This window comes from Pan troglodytes, chromosome 16 (assembly GCF_028858775.2).
Source record: "Pan troglodytes isolate AG18354 chromosome 16, NHGRI_mPanTro3-v2.0_pri, whole genome shotgun sequence".
Classification (NCBI taxonomy): Eukaryota; Metazoa; Chordata; class Mammalia; order Primates; family Hominidae; genus Pan; species Pan troglodytes.
The window spans coordinates 32,989,180-33,012,195 of NC_072414.2; the positions used below are offsets into that span (position 1 = coordinate 32,989,180).

Sequence of the window (23,016 nt, forward strand, 5' to 3'; positions counted from 1 at the left end):
CAGAAATAAAGATGTGCATATACTTATAAAGACAGAACTCTAACATGACTAAAGGAGGCAAGAAGTGGTACCTGCTGTCAGCTTGTTATCTTGTTATTGTGTAGGTGGGGAAGGGAGAAGTGGATGGACTGGACTTCTTTGTACTGCCCTGAAGGAAAATGACTAAGAAGAAACACTTCAGCAACAGCCTTAAAACACTTCAGCAAAATGAACACTATCTCTGATTTGCTGGTGAGCATGGAGAAAATCAGTCTCTAGTATTTGTCCTTAGTAAGATATGCAGGAAAAACAGGTTTCTTTCTCTGAACACACTAGAGTGACTTCTGGGGCTGGTATTTGTTAGCCAAGTTTTTAGCAGTCACTTAAGTTGCACTGGACAAGAGCTCCACCTGTCGCTAAGCAGGATACAGAGACACAAGGAACACACTTCTCTGGAAATCCAGCTGATTCTGCTAAGTCAAACCTGTGCCCAGACCCTTCTTTAAAACAGGAGCTTTCTGGATCATTGGGTGTTAAAAATAAATAAAATAAAACAGCAGCTTAAAAATGTTTAAATGAACAAACCTATCCTACTCTCTTACAAACTTTCCTACAATCCTATAGTACTTTCATTAGACACAGGTTTTTACCATCCACGGTGTAAGATCCTGTTCAGAGATAAAAAGAATGTAGCCTATGGCAGTAAAATTAGGGCAAAAGATTAAATAATATCTCATTTTTCCAAGGAAAGGGGACTTTTGAAGGGATTGTACATCTTTCTGGTGAAACATGGAGAAGAAAAGGTGTGAAACCCAGAAGATTTTGGTCAGTCTCTCAAGGAATATGGAAGCAACCCTTCTCAGGGAAAGAGAAAATGTAAAAGTATAAAGGAAAGAGAGATGATAAAGGGTTCCAGTGAGACACCCCCAACCCCCGCCCTGTCCCAGCTAGTCTACACAGCACAATGGGGTGAGGAGCTGGTTGGTTCTCACAGTAAACAGCCAGTGAGGCTGGTGCTTTTTATCGATGCAAAAAGAACTCAGACGCTTCCTGCTATTTAAACAAGGTCCATTTTTCTTTCAAAGAACAGGAAAAGCCACAAGAGATTCCCACAACGCCAGCAATAAGCCATCTACTCCTGTAATGGGAACTTAGGAGCCAGAACCAAGAAGGGAGAAAAAAGAAGTAAGGTGCTATCTTGCTTCTTTCAATAACGGTGCTCATCTCTTGCCTGGGATTCTGTAGTTTCCTTACCAGCTTGCTTTACACTTAGGCTCCCCCCCTGATTTTCAAACAATATATTTCCACTCACTGCATGTGCTTTAAGTCAGCTACAAGGCCATGTGTAATACTGCCTTCAGATACGCAGAAAGACGTCTTGGAGTTCTCAAAGCACTAACAGGCTGGGGCAAACCCCTTGACACTTGACAAAGTTAAAATAAAGTGGAAAAACCAGGCCTTACACACTGGAATCCAGTTATCTCTTAGAGACAGAAGAAGACCTCTGTTGAATGCTTAGCTCTAGTTTATTTCCATTACATGCCAGTAAAAGGGATATAGTTGGCCGGGTGCGGTGGCTCACGCCTGTAATCCCAGCACTTTGGGAGGCTGAGGCAGGCAGATCACGAGGTCAGGAGATCGAGACCATCCTGGCTAACATAGTGAAACCCCATGTCTACTAAAAATACAAAAAATTAGCCGGGTGTGGTGGTCGGCGCCTGTAGTCCCAGCTACTTGGAAGGCTGAGGCAGGAGAATGGCTTGAACCCAGGAGGCGGGGCTTGCAGTGAGCCGAGCTCACGCCACTGCACTCCAGCCTGGGCAACAGAGCGGGACTCCATCTCAAAAAAAAAAGGAATGTAGTCAAAATGTCAGAGATTTTGGACAACCAAAACTAACACTATAGCTCCAAGCTACCATTCCAGTTTGCCTGCAGGTGTAAGCAAAGAACATGAGCCTATGAATTATCTGTGTTCAGTTTCCTTAAAAGTAGTCTCACTAAGGCAAAGATGAAAACCTAGTTTCCTTTCAACCCCCGACTTTGACCCTAGGGGATCTGGGAATCTGCTAGTATTTTGGCATAGAATGCAATGCACTGTTTTTCCTCTTGTTATCATTCAGATCTCTAGTGCTTCATGTAGGACACTGTTTATGCTATTTAAATGAGGCTTTCTGTGAGTGACGACATTCTCATTCATTCCACTGGCAATGGCACAAGACAACCGTACTCATTCAACCTAGAGCCTTTCCTACTAAGTTTATTTCTACCTTTTTTTTTTTAAGAGTGGCATTTCTTTCTCAGCTGTAAGCATGTCAAAGGAGTGTATTTAAGCACAAATCTAAAAACATTTCTCTCTCCACTCATCATAAATTACTAATATTCTTACCTATGAATTACTAAGGCCAAAAAAGGAAGCAGAAACCTCAAGAACAGTAAATTCCAAATATCTGAAAGGACCACATGGAGATACCCCTGGTTCTCCCCTTGCCAAAGCGAGGAACACATTCCAAGAGGATTGAGAACTCACCTGGAATCCTGATGAAAGACCAGCCATTCTGAGGTCTGATGCTCCACAGACCTCCAGCTGGCTCTGGGAAGAACTGTGATCGTCTATTTAGCCAGTCTGCAGCCAGTTCAGGGGCCCCATTCAACAAACACTGCTTGGCTGCCAGACTCCCTCCTTCCTTCAGAACTCGCCTTTCATATTCTGCACTTCGGTCATTGCAGTAAGAATCCAATGGCACTGCGGTAACCTGCAGTTAAAGATTCACATGAGATGGCTCTTTCACGTTGTCCATACACACTATGCCTTTTGGGAACCTCAACTTTGAAATCAGACTAATGTGGATAGTTCTTAGACTAGTGGTTTTAAATATCTGTTCTGGCACACTAAGCTGTCCCTAATGAATGACTTAGGGAGCTTTTCCAGATAAAAAGCCAACCTCTTATAAAATGAAACCTGCAAACAAACTAAAGATCCAAAGAGAGCTGGAGTTTGCAGATAAATGAGAATACCGGGTCAGCAATAACTCTATTATATGCATATATATCTGATCATTTTGCCACCTCCCTTCACTGCTAGATATTATTCTTGGCAAAGTTCTCTTAACCATATGCATGATGGTGATGCCAGAAAGGGAGCTGCAGCTAGTCAGACTTCATTTAAAAACTAAAGAATATTGGCCTGGCATATTTGAAGTCATCTTTAATGCTTTTGTGGCAAAGCTCCCAAATTTATCAACAGCTTTCTCCTCTTCCCTGACCAGGTTGCTGACTGACAAACCTAATGGAAGAGAAACTTTCTTTCAGGCCATAAACTGGGGAAGGGGGAGTGAGGAGGCAGGGGAGGGTAGGGAAGCAATTGCCAGAGAGTAGCAGATTCGTTTCCTGGCTTGGCCAAAGGCTATATACAAATTCTTATCTCAATACAAGGTATAACCAAACAACACTCAGCTGCTGCTCACTCGATGGAGTAGAGGGCTCCTGCCAATTCAGAAACACAGATTTTATCCTTCTTTGGCTATCTGGGTTTATTCCTACTCTAATAGGCAGTATTCAGATACCTGTGAAGTCGACTGGTAAGGAACTTGAAGATGACAAGGCTAGCTTTTGTTAAAATGTGGAGGCTGTGATTATCTGTCAAGCCCACGCTGACAAATATGCTGAAAGCCCATTTCAGGTTGAATATCCCTAATCTGAAAATCTAAAACTTTGAGTGCCTACATGATGCACTAAGGAAATGCTCATTGGAGCATTTTGGGTTTGGGATTTTTGGATAAGAGATACTCAATCTGCATACGCAGAATTGCTCAGAAGAACCCTAAAGCTAGACTAAGACATGGGGAGAAACAGCGTATGAGAAGCAAAGGCCACAGCACAGGAGAGATCAGAACATAAAACACCGGCTGTATCTAGTTAGGTAGTTCTATCATTTCGTGGAAGTTAGGCACCGAGGGAACTTGATCTTGCTATTAACTTTTCTCCTTTTGTGTTGATCAAGCTTTAGGGAAACGGCTGTCAAGTTTTGGTACGCATAAGGACCTCCTTTGAAGCGGACCAAAAGTGTAGATTTTGAACCAGAAGAACTGAGGGAGGGGCCAATAGACCTATGTTTTTGACAAGCACCCCAGCGTCCCAAGTTGAACCTTGAGAAATACTGCCTTGAGACATATAAACAGCTGACCATGGGCTGTAGGTGCCTCTGGAGGGTACCAACGTGACAGAAAGAGCATCATTTACCAATAACCAGAGAATACTCTGGCTTGCAGATGAAGCTGAACTGAGTTTGCTAGGGAGCAGTGCCATCTATGGTCCAGATGCAAAACTACAGAGGGTCACAGCAAACTGGGCCTGGAGTTCCAAAACCAGTTCACAACAAAAATAGTTTATCCAAACAATACTAGAATCTCATATCACCTTTATCCTCTCCAAAAGGAACTTGTTTTCGGCTGAGCATGGTGGCTCACACCTGTAATCCCAGCACTTTGGAAGGCTGAGGTGGCAGATCGCCTAAGGTCAGGAGTTCAAGACTAGTCTGGCCAAGATGGCAAAACCCCATCTCTACAAAAAATACAAAAATTAGCCTGGCATGGTGGCGTTCACCTCTAATCCCAGATAGTTGGGAGGCTGAGGCACAAGAATGGCTTGAACCTAGGAGGCAGATGTTGCAATGAGTCAAGACTGTGCCACCGCACTCCAGCCTGGGCAACAGGGTGACAGACTGTCTCAAAAAAAAAAAAAAAAAAAAAAAAAGTTAAAAAAAGAAGGAACTTGTTTTCTTGCTTCCAACTTATTCATTTTTCCCACTAATACATGAGCATGGGCAAATAAATATGGACCAAAAGAAAGCAAATAAATACAGGAATACAAAGCAGGTGGATGAAAATTGGGTCTCTCTCCCTTCTATGACTTGACATGGCAGTATCCCAGCAGATCGTGGGTCAGAGCAAACATCTCCCATGTAGGATGTGTGTCGCAGACCTGCAAAATTAATAGCAGCTATACTTCTATAAAAAGTTTAAAAAGTAATAGTCTAGACTATAGAAATATGACCAGTTCTATATGTCTTGAATAGCATGCATACTCTTAGATAAGTAAAGCATATTTAGTCTTCTCTAGTAAGACTAAAGCGCGGTGGCTCACACCTGTAATCCCAGCAGTTTGGGAGGCTGAGGTGGGTGAATCACCTGAGGTCAGGAGTTCGAGACTGGCCTGGCCAACATGGTGAAACCCCGTCTCTACTAAAAATACAAAAATTAGCTGGGCATGGTGGTGCCTGCCTGTAATCTCTGCTACTCTGGAGGCTGAGGTGGGAGAATCACTTGAATCCAAGAGGTGGAGGTTACAGTGAGCTGAGATTGCACCACTGCACTCCAGCCTGGGTGACAGAGTGAGACTCTGTCTCAAAAAAAAAAAAAAAAAAAGAAACAAAAAAAAACAACAAAAAAACCTCATACAGACCAATTTTTATACTCACAGATAACTGTTTTGATTTAAAATTTTTTATTTATTTATTTATTTATTTTGTAAAAAAGCAGAACTTATATTGGAATTATACATAAAGACTCTGGGCTTATATTCTCGAGATGAAAAGCCAAAAGCTAGAATCTCAGCATGAAAGAACAGAGAAACAGGAAAAATGGTTTTTCTGCCTGGGATTCATTTCTAGGCACTCTTATGGTTTAAAAACAAAACAACTTTTTCCAGTTATAAACTTTCATCTATTTTTCAATTTTCATTTTGATGATACCCTTCCAGGTCTAGGATTGAATGCTTAAGAGGTTTGCAAGACACTGTTCTTAGTGAAATATTTTTCAGTGTTTTGAGAGGCTTCTTTGGCCAGGAGCCCAGGATCAAGATATTAATATATTCAGAATCATACAATGTCATGTTGTAAGTATGTAAGCAATGTACTTATGAGGTCCAAAAGAGGGCAAAAATGTCCAATATACTTAGAGTAAATCCTGCTTTCTAAGTCAGCTGTATCCCAGACAGCCTCCCCCTATTCTGCTAACCCCAAGTGACCTCCTGATTTGATCAGAAGGAGAGATGAAGCATGACGTACCGCTCTTCCCTCCCCACAAAAAATGCATACTCTCTCTCGTCCTACAGGAGCTAACCCCTTTCTTGCTTCATTAACCTCTGAAACTACAGTACCTTCAGGGGCTGCCCCCTTAAGCGTTCAGCGCGTCCTTCCTGAGGACATGTATGTTCCTGCTCTAGCTGAAGGAAGCGTAACCGCTCCAAGCGCTGCAGTATTTTGGTAAGAATAATTCCTAAGGCCTTAATTTATTAACCCTGCAGAATTATTTCCTCAGCTAATGATAAAACAGCTCCTATAATTCCTTCCATAGTGGCACAGTTCTTCCTGAACTGACCCTCAAGTTTTCATAGCATGTGTCAGAGAAATTAATTTGCCTAATTCAAGGCCAGGGTTGGCTTCAAAGGACATCAGTTTCTCTCTCCCCAATACAGATGGGTTAGAAGTCAATATAAGAGATAATTAGGGTATCTCATGAAATTTTGCCTTATTCACTGATCTGAATCCCTAGGACTGATCTGAAAGGTAAAAGTTGTAGATCTGTGTATGAAATAGAGATATCTAAACTCTTCTTCCTGTCCTCCTAATCACCACGGTGTAATTACTCCCATTTTCAGGTTTAGCACATACTATGTAAAGAAACTCTACAAACATGGGAGGGGCCAAGTGGGAAAGGAGCACCCTTTCAGCCAAACGATAAAAGCTTTCTCCTGCTCCCTGCTTGCCAACACATGTTCACAGCAATTAGAGTTTTCCTCAAGCTACATTTACTTTTCTTGAGAGAAACAGCAGCAGCAGGCATGGTAGCTGGGATTTCTGGCTCCTCTAAAAACAATACTGAAGTAGTATAGATGGGGCATGCATGTGTGAGAGAGTGGGACTGTTCTTGAGAGTGGTGGATTATAGATATTTGGGGAGCTCCAAGTGGTAAAAAATGAAGAACTTTCAGGTCAACAAATAAATACAATTACAGGCCAAGAGAGCTCATCTTTATTGGCTCTCTAAACACTGGGAACAGGCTGGGCACAGTGGCTCAGGCCTGTAATCCCAGCACTTTGGGAGGCTTAGGCAGGAGGATCACATGAGGTCAGGAGTTCGAGCCCAGCCTGGCTAACATGGTGAAACCCTGTCTCTACTAAAAATACAAAAATGAGCTGGGCGTGATGGCGTGCACCTGTAATCCCAGCTACCTGGGGGGCTGAGGCACGATAATTGCTTGAACCTGGGAGGCAAAGGCTGCATTCAACCAAGGTTGTGTCACTGCACTCCAGCCTGGGTGAGAGAGCAAGGCTCCACCTCAAAAACAAAAACAAAAAACCCCAACAACCAAAAAACAAAACACTGGGAACAGGAGAAGTTAAAAAGACTTGATGTGCCTCTCTCAGAAATCTAAACTTCCTTTTATTAGGTCTCTTGGTATACACCTATCATACTAAGAGAACAAAACCAACCACACAACCATGAAAGACTGAAGCCTGCCTTCTATGGAAGCTCTTGGCTTTAAATGCTTCCTAGAAAAAGTGCATTTCCCCGCATTAACTTAAGCTTCTGAGACCAAGAATACTTTGGAAGAACAGGATATGTACAAAATCCAAATACTTTCTGGATAGCCAGTATAAACTAAACAAAGTTGATAGTGACAAGGGAATTAAACTCATATAGCACAGGAGCAGCAGACAGAAATCTAGGCAGGCAGGAGTCAACAGGATTCATCATCTTTCTAGGGGTCCCCTGTCAGATTCTGTCTTTTGATAAACTGAATAAAGAACGCAAGCTGATAAAAAATAATGGTAGAAAAATATTAACAAGGGAGACAGAAAAGCCTCCTTCTTATTTGAATAGAACTGTGAAAACAGGCTGGGCACGGTGGCTCACATCTGTGATCCCAGCACTTTGGGAGGCCAAGACAGGTAGATAGCTTGAACTCAGGAGTTGGAGAACAGCCTGGGCGACATGACAAAACCTCGTCTTTACAAAAAATTTAAAAAGTAGCCAGGAGCAGTGGTGCGCACCTGTAGTCCCAGCTACTTGGGAGGCTGAGGTGGGAGGATCACTTGAGCCCAGGAGGTTGAGGTTGCAGTGAGCTGAAATCATGCCACTGCACTCCAGGCTGGGTGACAGAGTGAAACCCTGTCTCAAAAACATTAAAAAAAACAAAAACAAAAAAACCCAACAAACCTGTAAAAACAGTACACTTGCTAAGATGAGTGGAGAAACAAGAGAAAAACATAGAAGGGTAAGAAATGTCAACCTCTTAGAGCTTCCTGGCTAACGGAAAGTTGCCTCTTGGAGCAAAAAGAAATGAACTGGGAAGACAGAAATTCATTCTTGGCTCTAACCACAGAACCTGGCCACAGTTCGATTATTTCCCTTCTTGGTAGATCTTTTCTCTGGCTCTGATCAACATGGATAAAAAAGAGGATGGAAGATGTAGGCAAAGTAAATAACCCCAGTGTGCCAATTAAAGCCTTTCCAGCAATGCTTGTCAGCAATGGCAAGAGGGCTCTATTTTGATAAACAGGGTATTAGGAAGGATGCAGACAACTGCTAAAGTTGAAACCACAATAGAAACTAAGCCCAATCTGCAAACAACAGTGGACAAATGGTGAATAGCAAAGAAGATACAACAGTCACTTTTCAGATGGAACAGACATGTGAATGACAGTCCAAGTGAGGCTGCTTTGGAAAGCAAGAAAACACAACACTGAGAAGGTTCTTGATGCTGGAGTGTTATGTTTCCTTTTGTTATTTGGAGACTGTACTGAGGTGATATGACCGGATCAAATCTCCCCCAATCCTTACCAATCTGACGCCCTCTCATGAAAACCCTCAAAAACCTCAACACAGGTGACAAATGGTTCCCTCGCCCCGACCCTGCTATTGGGTGATATATATTCTACCTGACAGATGGTTTATTCCCACTATAGTTTAGAGCCCCTGACTAAATAAAAAGAAGCTATCGACCATACAACTATTCTTAAATCAACAAATGAAGGTGAATATAAGTGTTGTCTGGGGCAGGCCAGAATCACAAATGCCCACATTTTAAAATACTAGAATTTATATGTTTCTTAAAGTCCAAATAGTTTAGAACAATTCTGTTTAAGAAATAAATCCCTTAAAAATTGGTTTATTTCTCCTATTGCCATCTATTTCATCTCTTCCCTCCTGGAGCACTTACTCGTGGACTGGCCACACACAAAAAAGATGGCAGCTCAGTGAGCAGGCAGCGACGCAGCGAGGAGGTAGCTGATCTCCGCTGATGGACAACCTGGTCTGAGTAGCCACTCACTGCTTTACAGTGGCTGCTGAAAACAAGAGACTGCAAAATAAAAATGCAAATGAATGCCAACTATAATTATGTTTAATGTAAGCAAAATGAAAAAAAAAGCCACATATTAAACATCTAACTTTAAGAGCTTTCTTCCCTGTAAATACTATTAATTCTAATAAACAACCACTAATTAGAACCAAGTATATAATACAGTTGAAGCTCATGTTAATTTCAAAATGTGGTTTTATTAATATACCTTAAACAACTGTCATTTATAATTCTACCTTTTTCTGGAAGAGATATTGTTAATCAAAAACAGGCACAGCAAAACTTCATTAGACAAATCACTTGTATGGGAATGTCAGGGGAAGTTTGGTTCATCTGTTGCACTGTGGATGCAAACTCATGTCTTGTGTTGAAAACAATGATGACCAACACAATTTCCTTCTAAATTTTTTTTTTTTTTGAGACACAGTCTTGCTCTGTCACCTAGGCTAGAGTACAGTGGCATGACCTCAGCTCACTGCAACCTCCACCTCCCAGATTCAAGCTATTCTCATGCCTCATCCTCCCGAGTAGTTGCAACTAGAGGCGTGCACCACCACACCTGGCAAATTGTTGCATTTTTGGTAGAGACAGGGTTTCACCATGTTGGCCAGGCTGGTCTCGAACTCCTGACCTCAGGTGATCCACCTGCCTTGGCCTCCCAAAGTGCTGGGATTACAGGCATGAGCCACTGCACCGGGCAATTTCCTTCTAAATTTTTCTTTAAGGCGGTTTAGCACCATTTGTTTTCTTATTAATTTATTCAGAGTAATCAATACAAGGGGTCAGTAACAGGAAATTCTCTCTCTTTAGTGCCTCTGACAACCATTTAAAATATATTTATTGTTCACTTATGTTGCCGTATCAAAAATGTATTTTAGGCCGGGATCACCTTTAGGTGATCACCTGAGGTCAGGGGTTTGAGACTAGCCTGGCCAACATGGCGAAACTCTGTCTCTACTAAAAATACAGAAATTAGCCAGCATGGTGGCGGGTGCCTGTAATCCCAGCTACTCAGGAGGCTGAGGCAGGGGAATCGTTTGAACCCAGGAGGCGGAGGTTGCAGTGAGCTGAGATCGCGCCATTGCACTCCAGCTGGGTGAAAGAGTGAAATTCCGTCCCAAAAAAAAAAATGTATTTTAACAGACTTCATAACTCATGTTACAGCTTCAGGTCACAGCCAGTCATATGAAAGATTTTAAGTATGAAATGTTCACATACAAATCACTCCTCAGTGGGACATGGTGTTCTATATAAGAAATGCAGAAGTTCCTTCTTCGGTATGTTATTCGTTTTATCTTTGGATCTGCATTCTTATTTGTTTTACTGATATCTCAATAAGGCAGGTTGATGACCAAAATAACCATGTAGATGAAGATAACATACAAGGCAGTCTAATTTATACATTGTTGTAAGGTCAAGAATACAAACTGCAAGATCAGAACAGCAACCTGGATCCTCTGTAAGAGAATAATAGTTATAATACCAGTACCAAATCACTCTGAGGATAATTTGTTCAGCTCATATCCTGCTCTTCCACTTATACAGCTTTATTTTCCACAGGGCTTACATCTCTGTAAGGAAATGGGTTCTTAAGGCTCATAGTTTGAAAGCAGTGATCTCAAGTTGTCTAGTACGACATATGCACTGTTATCTGTTTCCCTGAACCAATCAGCGTCTTCTAAATAACTGTCATCAACAATTTGAAGACTACAGCTATTTTCCAGGATAGCTGGGCTGTCTTTAGGTGGTTTCTGACTACAGACTACAGAAGTGTTTACAACATTTGATATACTGCTAGGCCCATGTAGCTATGATATGTTTGGCCTTTTCTCTAAATGTTGAGGTCCCTGTCATTGCCCAAAGAAGAATTTTAACATTCTGACAGCTTTTCAATAACATCTGTGTTCCCATCTTGATTTTGGGTAGCATCTCCGTTGAAGTTCATTATCTCTCTACATGTTTATGCCCATTATCACTTGAATGTCTAACATGAGGATCGTTACAAAGATTAGCAGGCTAGGTGTCAGACTGTTCTTCCAATACTGAATAATTAGGAGGAAAAAGGTAAAAAGATGTAGCCACGTTTTTTGTTTGTTTCCTGAAAGTGCATTTCTGACATCAGCAGTAGCCCATCTTGCTCCCTCACTGGAGAGGAGAGATGACAAGTCTAGCAACTTCTGCTCATCACCGCCAGCTAAGTAGTAGTTCGGGGCTGCCAGCTGGGACATCCACTGTCAATCAGACCATTCCTGGGCAGATGGCTGAGGCAGCAGCAGTAGCTGACCTAAAGACTTCTGAATTCTTACTAACTTCTACAGACCAGTCACTAAATAATGTCTCTGTCAGGTATCGCATTAATTCATCTTCATTTTGAGTATTCTAAAATTCAAAATTCAACAGAAACCTGTTTCTTACTTTGTTCCAATAATATAAAGGTGGAAAATAAAAGAATGAACATTTCCTCCAATTATCTTCTCTTCAGCACTGTAGTTATTACTAAGAAAAGAATACAACTCACCATAAGGAGTTCTTTTAACAAAGCACATTATTTGTTATTACCTTTCTGGAAAAAGTCTGACTAGCAATAATTCTATTCCCAGGGGTGGTCATTGCCAAATTAGAACACATTCATTTATTTTTATTTTTGGGACACAGTCTCTCTCTGTCACCCAGGCTGGAGTGCAGTGGTGCGATCTCGGCTCACTGTAACCTCTGCCTTCCCAGGTTCAAGCGATTCTCCCACCTCAGCCTCCTGAGTAGGTGGGCCTACAGGTGAGCACCACCATGCCTTTAATTTTTGTATTTTTAGTAGTGATGGGGTTTCACCATGTTGGCCAGGCTGGTCTCGAACTCCTGACCACAAGTGATCCCCTCTCCTCAGCCTCCCAAAGTGCTGGGATTATAGGCATGAGCCACCACACCTGGCCAACATTCACTTATTTTATTTTATTTCTTTTGGAGACAGAGTCTCGCTCTGTAGCCCAGGCTGGAGTACAGTGGTGTGATCTTATCTCACTGCAGCCTCTGCCTCCAGGGTTCAATCAATTCTCCTGCCTCAGCCTCCCGAGTAGCTGGGATTACAGGTGTGCGCCACCACACCTGGATAATTTTTGTATTTCCAGTAGAGATGGGGTTTCACCATATTGGCCCGGCTGGTCTCAAACTCCTGACCTCATGATCCATCCACCTTGGCCTCCCAAAGTGCTGGGATTACAGGCATGAGCCACCGTGCCTGGCTCATTCACTTATTTTTTTAAGAGCTGGGTTAAAATAGTATTCTCACTGAAGTTGCTAAGTCAAGGTGATGTATAGCTTTCTGATTCCAGGTTTTAAAAAATAATAACTATGTTCAAAATGCTCAACATATAGCCTCAACTTTAGAGAAACCCTGACTACCCCTAGAATGTTTTACCCAATATATACTTTTCTAGATTCTTTTCTCTTAACATTAGTTCCATCAAATCTGGTTTAGTATATGTGAACCTTGGTACCACCACACTATCCAATTTCCCTTCATGTAGCAACATGAACTGCTAGACATTGCTAGATATAGAAAAATGTATGCCTGACATGGAAGAATACAAAGAATACCTTAAGCAATATTGTAGATAGAAAAGAAAGTTTGTTCATTACTTCTTTAGTCTAACTTGGTCATGAAAGAAAGAAAGAAAGAAGAAAAGTGAAAGAGAAGCGAAGAGGGAGAAAGAAAGAAGGAAAGGAGGGGAAGGAAAAGAGAGGGAAGGAGGGAGAGAAGGAGAGAGGGAGGGGAGGAAGGAGAAGGAAGGAAGGGGAAGGGAGGAAGGAGAAGGGAGGAAGGGAGGGAGGAAGGGAGGAAGGGAGGGAGAATGCCATACTATGGGGAATTTGACTTGGTTTTCACGTGGTCACAGCTTTTGCTATTCTTCTGTCCCTTTCTCATGCTCTTGAATGTCTCATTACCCCGGAAGCACTGGCAGATGTGTGCATCTTGCCGCCAGGACTATAATATGCACACAGTAGTGAAGTCAGCCTTTTCTAAAGACTCTTTTCGCACCATACAAAAGTCTCAAGTGAAAATAAGCAGGCCAGGATGACAGGCTCCATAGCTGCATACTCCTTGCCACAGCACAGCACAGCACAGCACAGCACAGAAAACACACCGATGTTTTTCCCTCAGACCTAGACTTACTCATTTAATAAGAGGTCATGCTTTGCACTACATGTTTTATTTAAAATTAAAAATGCTTATGTTAAAAATTTAGGTCTCCAGTACTCAAAATTAGCTTTCTACATCTTTTCTTAAAGAGCATGTCAAATTTAGATACAGAGGAAAAAGTTTCACTTTAAATGAAACAGCACAGTGTTGATAAATCAGCTCTTAGATTACATGGATTCTATTTCCATGGATATTTTAAGCATCCAAACAAAAAGAGGGAAAATTAATGCAGAGAAACACAATAGTATCCCAGAGCTTTCCATAAGGGGCATTTGCAGCACTCATGATCTCAGGAAATGATGGTATAGATACAGGTACTGTAGCTGAAAACTAACATTTAGTGGAAGAGTTTTTGAAAACTTCCTGTTTGGGGGGTGAAATCTTCAATCAATAGCCCGTCAAAAAACTCTTAAGGATTTAATACAGAATAGTGTTTAAAACTTCAACATATGCCACTCTTTTCAAAAGAACTCTATGTTTAGAACCTTTGTGTATTTTAAATTGCAAAATCTGAAATGCCCCCAATTTTTAGGAGTCACTTGACTCACTAGAACTGTAGAGTATATAAAATGTTCAGGCCAGGCGTGGTGGCTCATGCCTGTAATCCCAGCACTCTGGGCGGCTGAGGAGGGCGGATCACGAGGTCAGGAGTTCGAAACCAGCCTGGCCAACATAATGAAACCCCATCTCTACTACAAACACAAAAATTAGCCAGGGGTGGTGATGCGCCTATAGTCCCAGCTACTCAGGAGGCTGAGGCAGGAGAATCACTTGAACCCGGGAGGCGGAGGTTGCAGTGAGCCAAGACCACACCATTGCACTCCAGCCTGGGTGACAGAGACTCCGTCTCAACAAAAAAAACAAAACAAAACAAAAAAACTTTCAGCACATACTATGCATAAGTAGACCATTACCATGACAACAGTTTCAATGAGACAGACAGGAGACAGAATCAATACTGGTACTGTACTCTGTGTCTGCCAACCATCATTTTTAATTTTTAACATGACATTTAATTGGAATAGACTCAAATCTGTTCTGCCCCAAGAAAGATAACTAAATGGCATATTTACGACAGGCTCTCTTTTTTGTCTTTATTCTTCTAAGCAAAATAAAATTTTATTTTTCTATCTCTGCTGCCTGAATCAGAATTTTTTTTTTTTTTGGAGACACAATCACGTTACCCAGGCTGGGGTGCAGTAGTGTGATCATAGCTCACTGTAATCTCAAATTCCTGGACTCAAGTGATCCTCCCACCTCAGCCTCCTTGAGTAGAGAGACAGAGTGAGACCCTGTCTCAAAACAAACAAACAAACAAAATCACACTCTTTATCCACTGCAAAACAGTGTAAGAAAATAACTCTGGCCAGAGGTACCACAGTGTGCAGGGAAGGTGTGTGAAAGTTCTGACCCAAATCTATTCCTTCCTGAAATTCTTAATAGCAATGCAGGGTAGAACACAAGAAAATTAAGTAGAATACAGGGAGCCATGCTAGTTTTTGTTCTACAAACATAAGAGAAGGAAATCTCTGAAAAGTATTCACATCAATTAAGAGATTTTTTAAAAACCCCAAACTTAGGCCGGGTGCAGTGGCTCACGCCTGTAATCCCAGTACTCTGGGAGGCCGAGGCGGGAGGATCACGAGGTCAGGAGATCGAGACCATCCTGGCTAACGCAGTGAAACCCTATCTCTACTAAAAAAAAAAATACAAAAAAATTAGCCGGGCGTGGTGGCAGGCGCCTGTAGTCCCAGCTTCTCGGGAGGCTGAGGCAGGAGAATGGCGTGAACCTGGGAGGCAGAGCTTGCAGTGAGCTGAAATGGTGCCACTGCACTCCAGTCTTGGTGACAGAGCGAGACTCTGTCTCAAAAAACAAACAAAAAAACCCAAAACTTTATCCAAAACACCCCTAAGTATCAACTGATCTGTGTCCTTAGCCTACTTCTTAGCTTCTTGATGTTTATGTATATCATCCTGAAGCTAATAATACAAGAATGGTACTTCTTTGGATTCTGTAACAAAAAATTCATATTTTATCTTCACCATAGGGTGGGTGAGTGCAAGGGTTTTATAGGCACATTATGGGGTTGGGGGAGGTCAGGAGAAGAGAGCTTCTCACTGTTTGGATTCATTCCTTTCCCTGGGGAGTAAGAGAAGAAGGGGAGGACTGGGTTAGACTGCTGAATATGGCTCAGGTAGTATGTGACCTCACACAGCTTACCAAGACCAATATGACAACATGTGGCTAAGTGAACACTGATCTGTCTCCACAGAGGAAGAAAAACAAAGTCTTTACCTTGATCTGATGATAGGAAGTTGTATTTAGGAGACAGGCTACAGGAACAATAACTCTCTTTATACAACAAATGAAGGCGTAGAAGGAAACAGAATGAAAAATTTTCTGCCTTAAGATGACAAAGCTGAATATGGGGAAATTAACTTAAAACTAACTTGTTAGCTCCAAAGGAGCTTTAGTCTAAAATATTATTTGAATTTCATAAGAAAAAGAATGATGAGACCCCTTCCAACTTTTACATTTCCCCATGTCTCTTCTCAGGTTTGTTGGCCGAAGAATAACCCCAAACTTTTTAAGACTGATCTGGAACATGGAATCTGGGTTCAACTTGCATACTCTTCCATTAAAACCTTGAAACATAATTTGTCTTCACTGGAGAACTGCTTCTCTTCTGCATTATGTTTCCAAATAATTAAAGTTACATAATCAGAACTAATGTGGCAAATTAAATGAAAATACAGAGCTTGCAATGAAAAGAAAAAAAATGCTCACAAGGAGTTAAGAGTTTATGAGTAAAGAATCCCTGCTGAAAATGAAACCTTGTTATTATACTATAGTTACTATCTTTCCCAGCTAACATTTGCTGTGAAGAAACACGGGTAACAGAGCACAAGGATAGAGTCCAAAATCCTTTCTAGTTGAAAAACTAGTTAAGAACTAGTACTACAGTCAGAACCATCTACAGTCTAAGCCAGAATCTCAGAACAGGAAATCCAAAACAAATTTCATAATGAAATATCTGATAAAATGGGATCAGCATGGAAATAAGGGGCTGTGGTAGTTTTATACGGCTACAAATTCCTTGGCCAGGTGTGATGGCTCACACCTAATCCTAGCACTCTGGGAGGCTGAGGCAGGGGAATCCCTTGAGGCCAAAATCCAAAAATTAGCTGGGTGTAGTGGCACCTGCCTGTAATCCCAGCTACTTGAGAGGCTGAGGTGGGAGGACTGCTTGAGCCCCAAAGGTGGAGGTTGTAGTGAGCCATGACTATACCACTACGCTCTTGCCTGGGTGACAAAGCAAGACTACATCTCTAAAAAAAAAAAAAAAAGACCGGGCGCGGTGGCTCATGCCTGTAATCCCAGCACTTTGAGAGGCTGAGGCAGATGGATCACGAGGTTGGGAGATCAAGACCATCCTGGCCAACATGGCGAAACCCCGTTTCTATTAAAAAATACAAAAAATTAGCTGGGTGTGGTGGCGGGCACCTGTAGTCCCAGCTACTCGGGAGGCTGACGCAGGAGAATGGCGTGAAACTGGGAGGCGGAGGTTGCAGTGAGCCGAGATCACACCACTGCACTCCAATCTGGGGGACAGAGTGAGACTCTGTCTCAAAAAAAAAAAAAAAAAAAAAAGTCTGGCGCCTTAGCTTACACCTGTAATTGGAGCACTCAGGGAGGCCAAGGTGGGCAGATCACTTGAGGCCAGGAGTTTGAGACCAGTCTGGTCAACATGGTGAAACCCCATCTCTGCTTTAAAAAAAAAAAAAACCCATAAAATTAGCTGGGCATGATGGCCCACACCTGTAATCCCAGCTACTCAAGGAGGCTGAGGCAGGAGAATCACTGGAACCCAGGAGGCGGAAGTTGCAGTGAGCCGAGATCGCACCACTGCACTCCAGCCTGGGCAACAGAGTGCAACTCTCTCTCGGAAAAAAAAAAAAACAAAAAAACCCAAAAAAACCACATAGCTAAGCTGGTCCCAAGTTCCCAGTCAACAGAAACAGTGTGAGATATCAAGTGTTTATTGTTTTAGTCTCTAGGTTTTAAGATAACATGTTATATAACTACTACTACAGGGGCTAAAATCCATAGTTGGATCATTAGCAACCTCTATTGCAAGTTTCTATAGATTCACTTCTCTCTGGTGTTCCTTACTATCCAAGGAACGTGTCACCTCTAGTTCTCAGATCAAATGCAGGGCAAAAATAACTAAGTGCAATAAGATCAATGAATGATCAAACAGATTACCTATCCTGCCCACTTTCCCTAAACCCCTAGAAGTTAGTGCTCTTCACAAAATTCTATTTAAAATATTAAGAGTAAAACTGTACTTTTAATTTTAGGCTAGAAGACATTCCCTCAGATTAATACATACCATGTTCCAAAGATTAGTACCAATGCACCAATATTGTTATTAATATTAATATTGGTGCATTAATATAATGTGCCATTATTCACTAGATCATTCAGCAAACACTTATTTAACCTTAAAAGTGCCCAAAATAACCAGACCACAAAGGGAAGATGAATTATATAAAATGTCCAAACATTTAAATTGGTTTTAGCCAGGCACGGTGGCTCACGACTGTAATCCCAGAACTTTGGGAGGCCGAGGCAGGCCGGTTACTTGAGGTCAGGCCGGTTACTTGAGATCAGGAGTTTGAGATCAGTCTAGCCAATATGGCAAAACCCCGTCTCTCTACTAAAAATACAAAAATTAGCCAGGTGTGGTGGCAGATGCCTGTAATCCCAGCTACTCGGGAGGCTGAGGCAAGAGAATCGCTCAAACCCAGGAGGTGGAGGTTACAGTGAGCCAAGGTCACTCCACTGCACTCCAGCCTGGGTGACAGAGCAAGACTCTATCTCAAAAAACAAAACAAAACAAAACAAAACAAAAACTAAAAATAGATTGATTTCTCACTTGAAGAAAAAAGAACAAAAAAGAGAGAGAAAGAGAACCACTTAATAGGACTTTTTTTTTTTTTTTAATGTTAAGCTTAAGGCCGGGCACGATGGCTCAAGCCTATAATTCCAGCACTCTGGGAAGCTGAGGTGGGAAACTACCTGAGGTCAGGAGTTCGAGATCAGCCTGGCTAACATGGTGAAACCCCATCTCTACTAAAAACACAAAAATTAGCTGGGCATGTTGGCACATGTCTGCAGTCCTACTTGGGAGGCTGAGGCAGGAGACTACTTTGAACCCAGGAGGCAGAGGTTGCAGTGAGCCAATATCGTGCCACTGCACTCGAGCCTGGGCAACAGAGCAAGACTCCATCTCAAAAAAAATTAATTAATTAAATAAAATAATGTTAAGCTTAGTGTTAGTTCTTCTGGACATTTTAAAACATTCTTTGTGGCAGAGAAATATCTTTCTGTTAATTATACAGCCTGCCAGTATTCACAAGAGTTTTTCATCCTATTAAAAAGTATAGTTGGGCTGGGTGTGGCGGCTCACGCCTGTAATCCCAGCACTTTGAAAGGCCGAGGCGAGAGGATCACTTGAGACCAGGAGTTCGAGACCAGCCTGGCCCACATGGCGAAACCCCACCTCTACTAAAAATACAAAAATTAGCTTGGAGTGGTGGTGCACGCCTGTAGTCCCAGCAACTCAGGAGGCTGAGGCAGGAGAATCACTTGAACCCGGGAGGCAGAGGTTGCAGTGAGCCAAGATTGTGCCACTGCACTTTAGCCTGGGCGACAGAGTAAGACCCTGTCTCAAAAAAAAAAGTATAGTTAACCAACTTGCGCACCCCCACCAAATGCCTCTCTTGCCCCTCTTTCCTTTTCTTTCTTTTTTTTTTTTTTTTTGAGATGGAGTCTTGCTTTGTCGCCCAGGCTGGAGTGCAGTGGCATGATCTCAGCTCACTGCAACTTTCGTCTCCCGTTTTCAAGTGATTCTCCTGCCTCAGCCTCCGTAGTAGCTGGGATTACAGCCACAGGCCACCATGCCTGGCTAGTTTTTTTAATTTTTAGTAGAGACAGGGTTTTGCCATGTTTGCCAGGCTGGTCTCCTGACCTCAGGTGATCCGCCCACCTCAGCCTCCCAAAGTGCTGGGATTACAGGCATGAGCTACTGCACCCGACATCTTCCCTTTTCGTTGTGAAATCTGCAAGACTCTTTTCTCTTAAAAAAGTCAACTTTCACTTAAACCAAACTCCCCTCCTGAAATACCTTTTTCTTTTTAACTGTCACACTTCAATACTCATTCTCTACACCTCCTAACCAGGATCTTTCTCCCTAAAAATCCTTACAACTGGGCTTCTGCCTTCTCTTTTTAATCTGTACTCACAATCAAAGAGTTCTTAATCTCACTCTTTAGTTTTTGCTTTAAACTTGATATGGAACTTAAGATTCCCTCTGGATCCTCTCTTGAACTCTGGCTTTTTGAAGTAATTTTTCCATCTCCAGTGCCCATCCATATCCAAACTGATCAAAGTCCCTTGATCCCTTTTCTATAATCTTTCTGTTACAACCATTGCTATCGGGTCTTTAGTACCTGACACTTGAAACTTTTGCTTAACATCTGCCTTAACATGGATTGCTGCCTCCATTCTTCCTGATATCACACCCTGAGGTTAATCTTCATAAAATACAAATAACAAAGATCCCAACTGGTTTGATATAATGACTCTGGTAATTTAGCAGCCTTACTGAACCTGCTACCAGAATACTACTTCTCATGGCTTCACATTGGCTACCAACACTTGACCCCGAGGAATACAACTTTAAGCATCTGTTGAAGAAAGTAAGACAAATAGGGCTGGGACAACAAGCTTATTATCTAAACCCGCATAGGGTGGCATTCAAAGACTTTCCAAACTTACCCTTCTAGACTTTTCTGTCATTACTGTCCTTTATTTTGGCTCAAATCCTTAACTTGGAATTATGTTCCTCCTATCCAAATCTCTACCACTCAAAATCCAACTTTTTCAAAATTAGAGACACAGTCTCACTATGTTGCCCAGGCTGGTCTTGCCTCCTGGCTCCAAGCAATCCTCCCACCTCAGCCTCCTAAAGTACTGAGATTAAAGGCATGAGCCAACACCACACCTGGCCTAGATCCAATTTAACAATACAATTTCTATAAAGTGATCTTCTCCCATTCTGAACTCTACCATTCATTATCTACCATTACTCAGGCAGTTAATTGTGTAGTATTTAAAGTCTTATCTTGAACCACATTCAGTGTGTGTGTGTGTTTATAAGCATGAGTGTATATTTTCAATATGTGCATGAGTGACTCTTCCAAATACAGCACAGGGATAATGATTGTTAACACACTTTGCCTACTGTGGTACGCAGTAATATGTTTGTAAACAACATTAATTACGTATGTTTCTCCTTGCTGGACTGGACTAACATTGGGAAAAGGCTGTTCTGAAGGTAGCCTAGAGCAATGAAAAAAGAAGCACCAGACAATTCCCAAAGATCACAGTCTACACTGGAGATTCATTCAATCGATAAGCACTTACGATATACAAATCCATGCCCTCCACGGACCTTTGAGGTCAAATAATTTAAAATAGTTTGAAAAACAATGTACAGCATGTAAAACACAGGAATATCTTCTGTAGTAAACATTGAGTCTCCCCTCTATCACCATTCCCTACTCAAATAAACTGCTCACATCGGTGGTTTCCAAGGTAGGCACACGTAAACTTCACAATGTAAATATTAATATGTGAATACATGTATATAATTTAAAACAAAATAGCATACAGACATTGGAGAAATAGAGTACGAATGTTGTTATTACAGAGGAACATAATCAAAACATTTGGGGACTACTGACCTATACTACCTAGACTGCTAAAAAGAGGTGAGATTAAAATAAGATTTAGCCGAGCACACGGGCTCACAACCGTGATCGCAGCACTTTGGGAGACCAAGGTGGGAGAACTGCTTAAGCCTAGGAGTTCAAGACCAGCCTGGACACAACATAGTGAGACCCTGCTGCTACCAAAAAAAAAAGGAAAGAAAATATGATAAAATAAAATTTATATGCCAATTCTAAAATTTACATGAATACACGAAGGGCTAAGAACAGCCAAAACAATACAGAAGAAATGCAAAGTCAGAGGATCTGTGCACCAGTTATCAAGACTTACCGTGAAGCTGTACTTATTAAGATAGAGTAGCACTGGTTCAAGGATAGTCAAATGGGTTCATGGAAGAGAACAGAGTTCAGAAACTGACCAACACATATATAGACACCTGCTTGACAAGTGATGCTACAGTCCAGTAAGAATGGTCTTTTCAATAAACAGGATATGGAGAGAAATAGAATTATCTTCACGAATTTGTTGGAGGCAAAGAGTTCTTCAACAGGACACAAAAATTATTCACTATTCATCAGAAGACAACACTGAGGCTGGGTGCAGTGGGTCATGCCTAAGTCCCAGCACTTTGGGAGGCTGAGGCCGGAGGATTGTTTGAGGCCAGAGTTCGAGGCCGGCCTGAACAACACAGCAAACCTAACCCTAACCTAACCCTAATCCTGAGCTACGACTGCATCAGTGCATTCCAGCCTGGGCAACAGAACAATTCAGATCCTGTTTCAAAAAAAAAAGGGTGGGCAGGGGAAGGTACCACTGAAAATGAGAAAGTTACAGAGTAGAAGATATTTGTAATATACAAAGAACTACAAATCATAAGAAAAATACAGTCAGCCCAATAGAAAAATAAACAAGAATTCTGAACAAACATTTCATAAAGGCAATTATCCAAATGGCCAATAAACACCAGAAAAGGTATTCAATATCATTTTCACAAGAGAAATTTAACTAAAGACATAATAAGACACCACTACCCAACAAAGTTTAAATGAAGAGACAGACAATGCCACATTCCTGCAAAGACGTAGAGGGTCTCACTCTGTCACCCTCCGAGGCTCAGGGTGCAGTGGTGGGATCACCGTTTATTGTAGCCTCAACCTCCTGGGCTCAGGCGATCCTTCCACCTCAGCCTTCCAATCCTCCCACCTCAGCCTCCCAAGTAGCTGGAACTACAGGTACACGGCATCATGCTTGGCTAATTTTTGTATTTTTTTGGTAGAGATGGGGTTTTGTCATGTTGGCCAGGCTGGTCTCTAACTCCTGGGCTCAAGCGATCATCCCGCCTCAGCCTCCCAAAGTGCTGGAATTACGGGAATGAGCCACGATGCCTAGCCTCTACATTGTTGTTAATTGTTACACCTGGAGCTTCTAGTTCTTTTTTTTTTTTTTTCTTTGAGACGGAGTTTTACTCCTGTTCCCCAGGCTGGAGTGTAATGGCGTGATCTTGGCTCATTGCAACCTCCACCTCCTGGGTTCAAGCAATTCTCCTGCCTCAGCCTCCCTAGTAGTTGGGATTACAGGCGCACACTGCCATGCCCAGCTAATTTTTGTATTTTTTTAGTAGAGACGGGGTTTCACTACATTGGCCAGGCTGGTCTTGAACTCCTGACCTCAGGTGATCTGCC

The 23,016-nt window shown here is 42.0% G+C and overlaps 1 protein-coding gene across 4 annotated transcripts in view; it reads right to left on the reverse strand.

Annotated features, from left to right (window-relative positions):
• The window catches only part of INO80 (INO80 complex ATPase subunit), a 137,070-nt gene that overhangs the window by 39,504 nt on the left and 74,550 nt on the right, over positions 1 to 23,016 (reverse strand). For all 4 annotated transcript variants that reach the window (XM_510320.6, XM_016927958.4, XM_054667384.2 and 1 more), the window contains 2 exons: positions 9,201 to 9,341; positions 2,507 to 2,732 (listed from right to left, as the gene is read on the reverse strand). In XM_510320.6, the coding sequence (XP_510320.2) occupies positions 2,507 to 2,732; positions 9,201 to 9,341 (367 nt within the window). The remainder of the gene's footprint in view (positions 1 to 2,506; positions 2,733 to 9,200; positions 9,342 to 23,016) is intronic.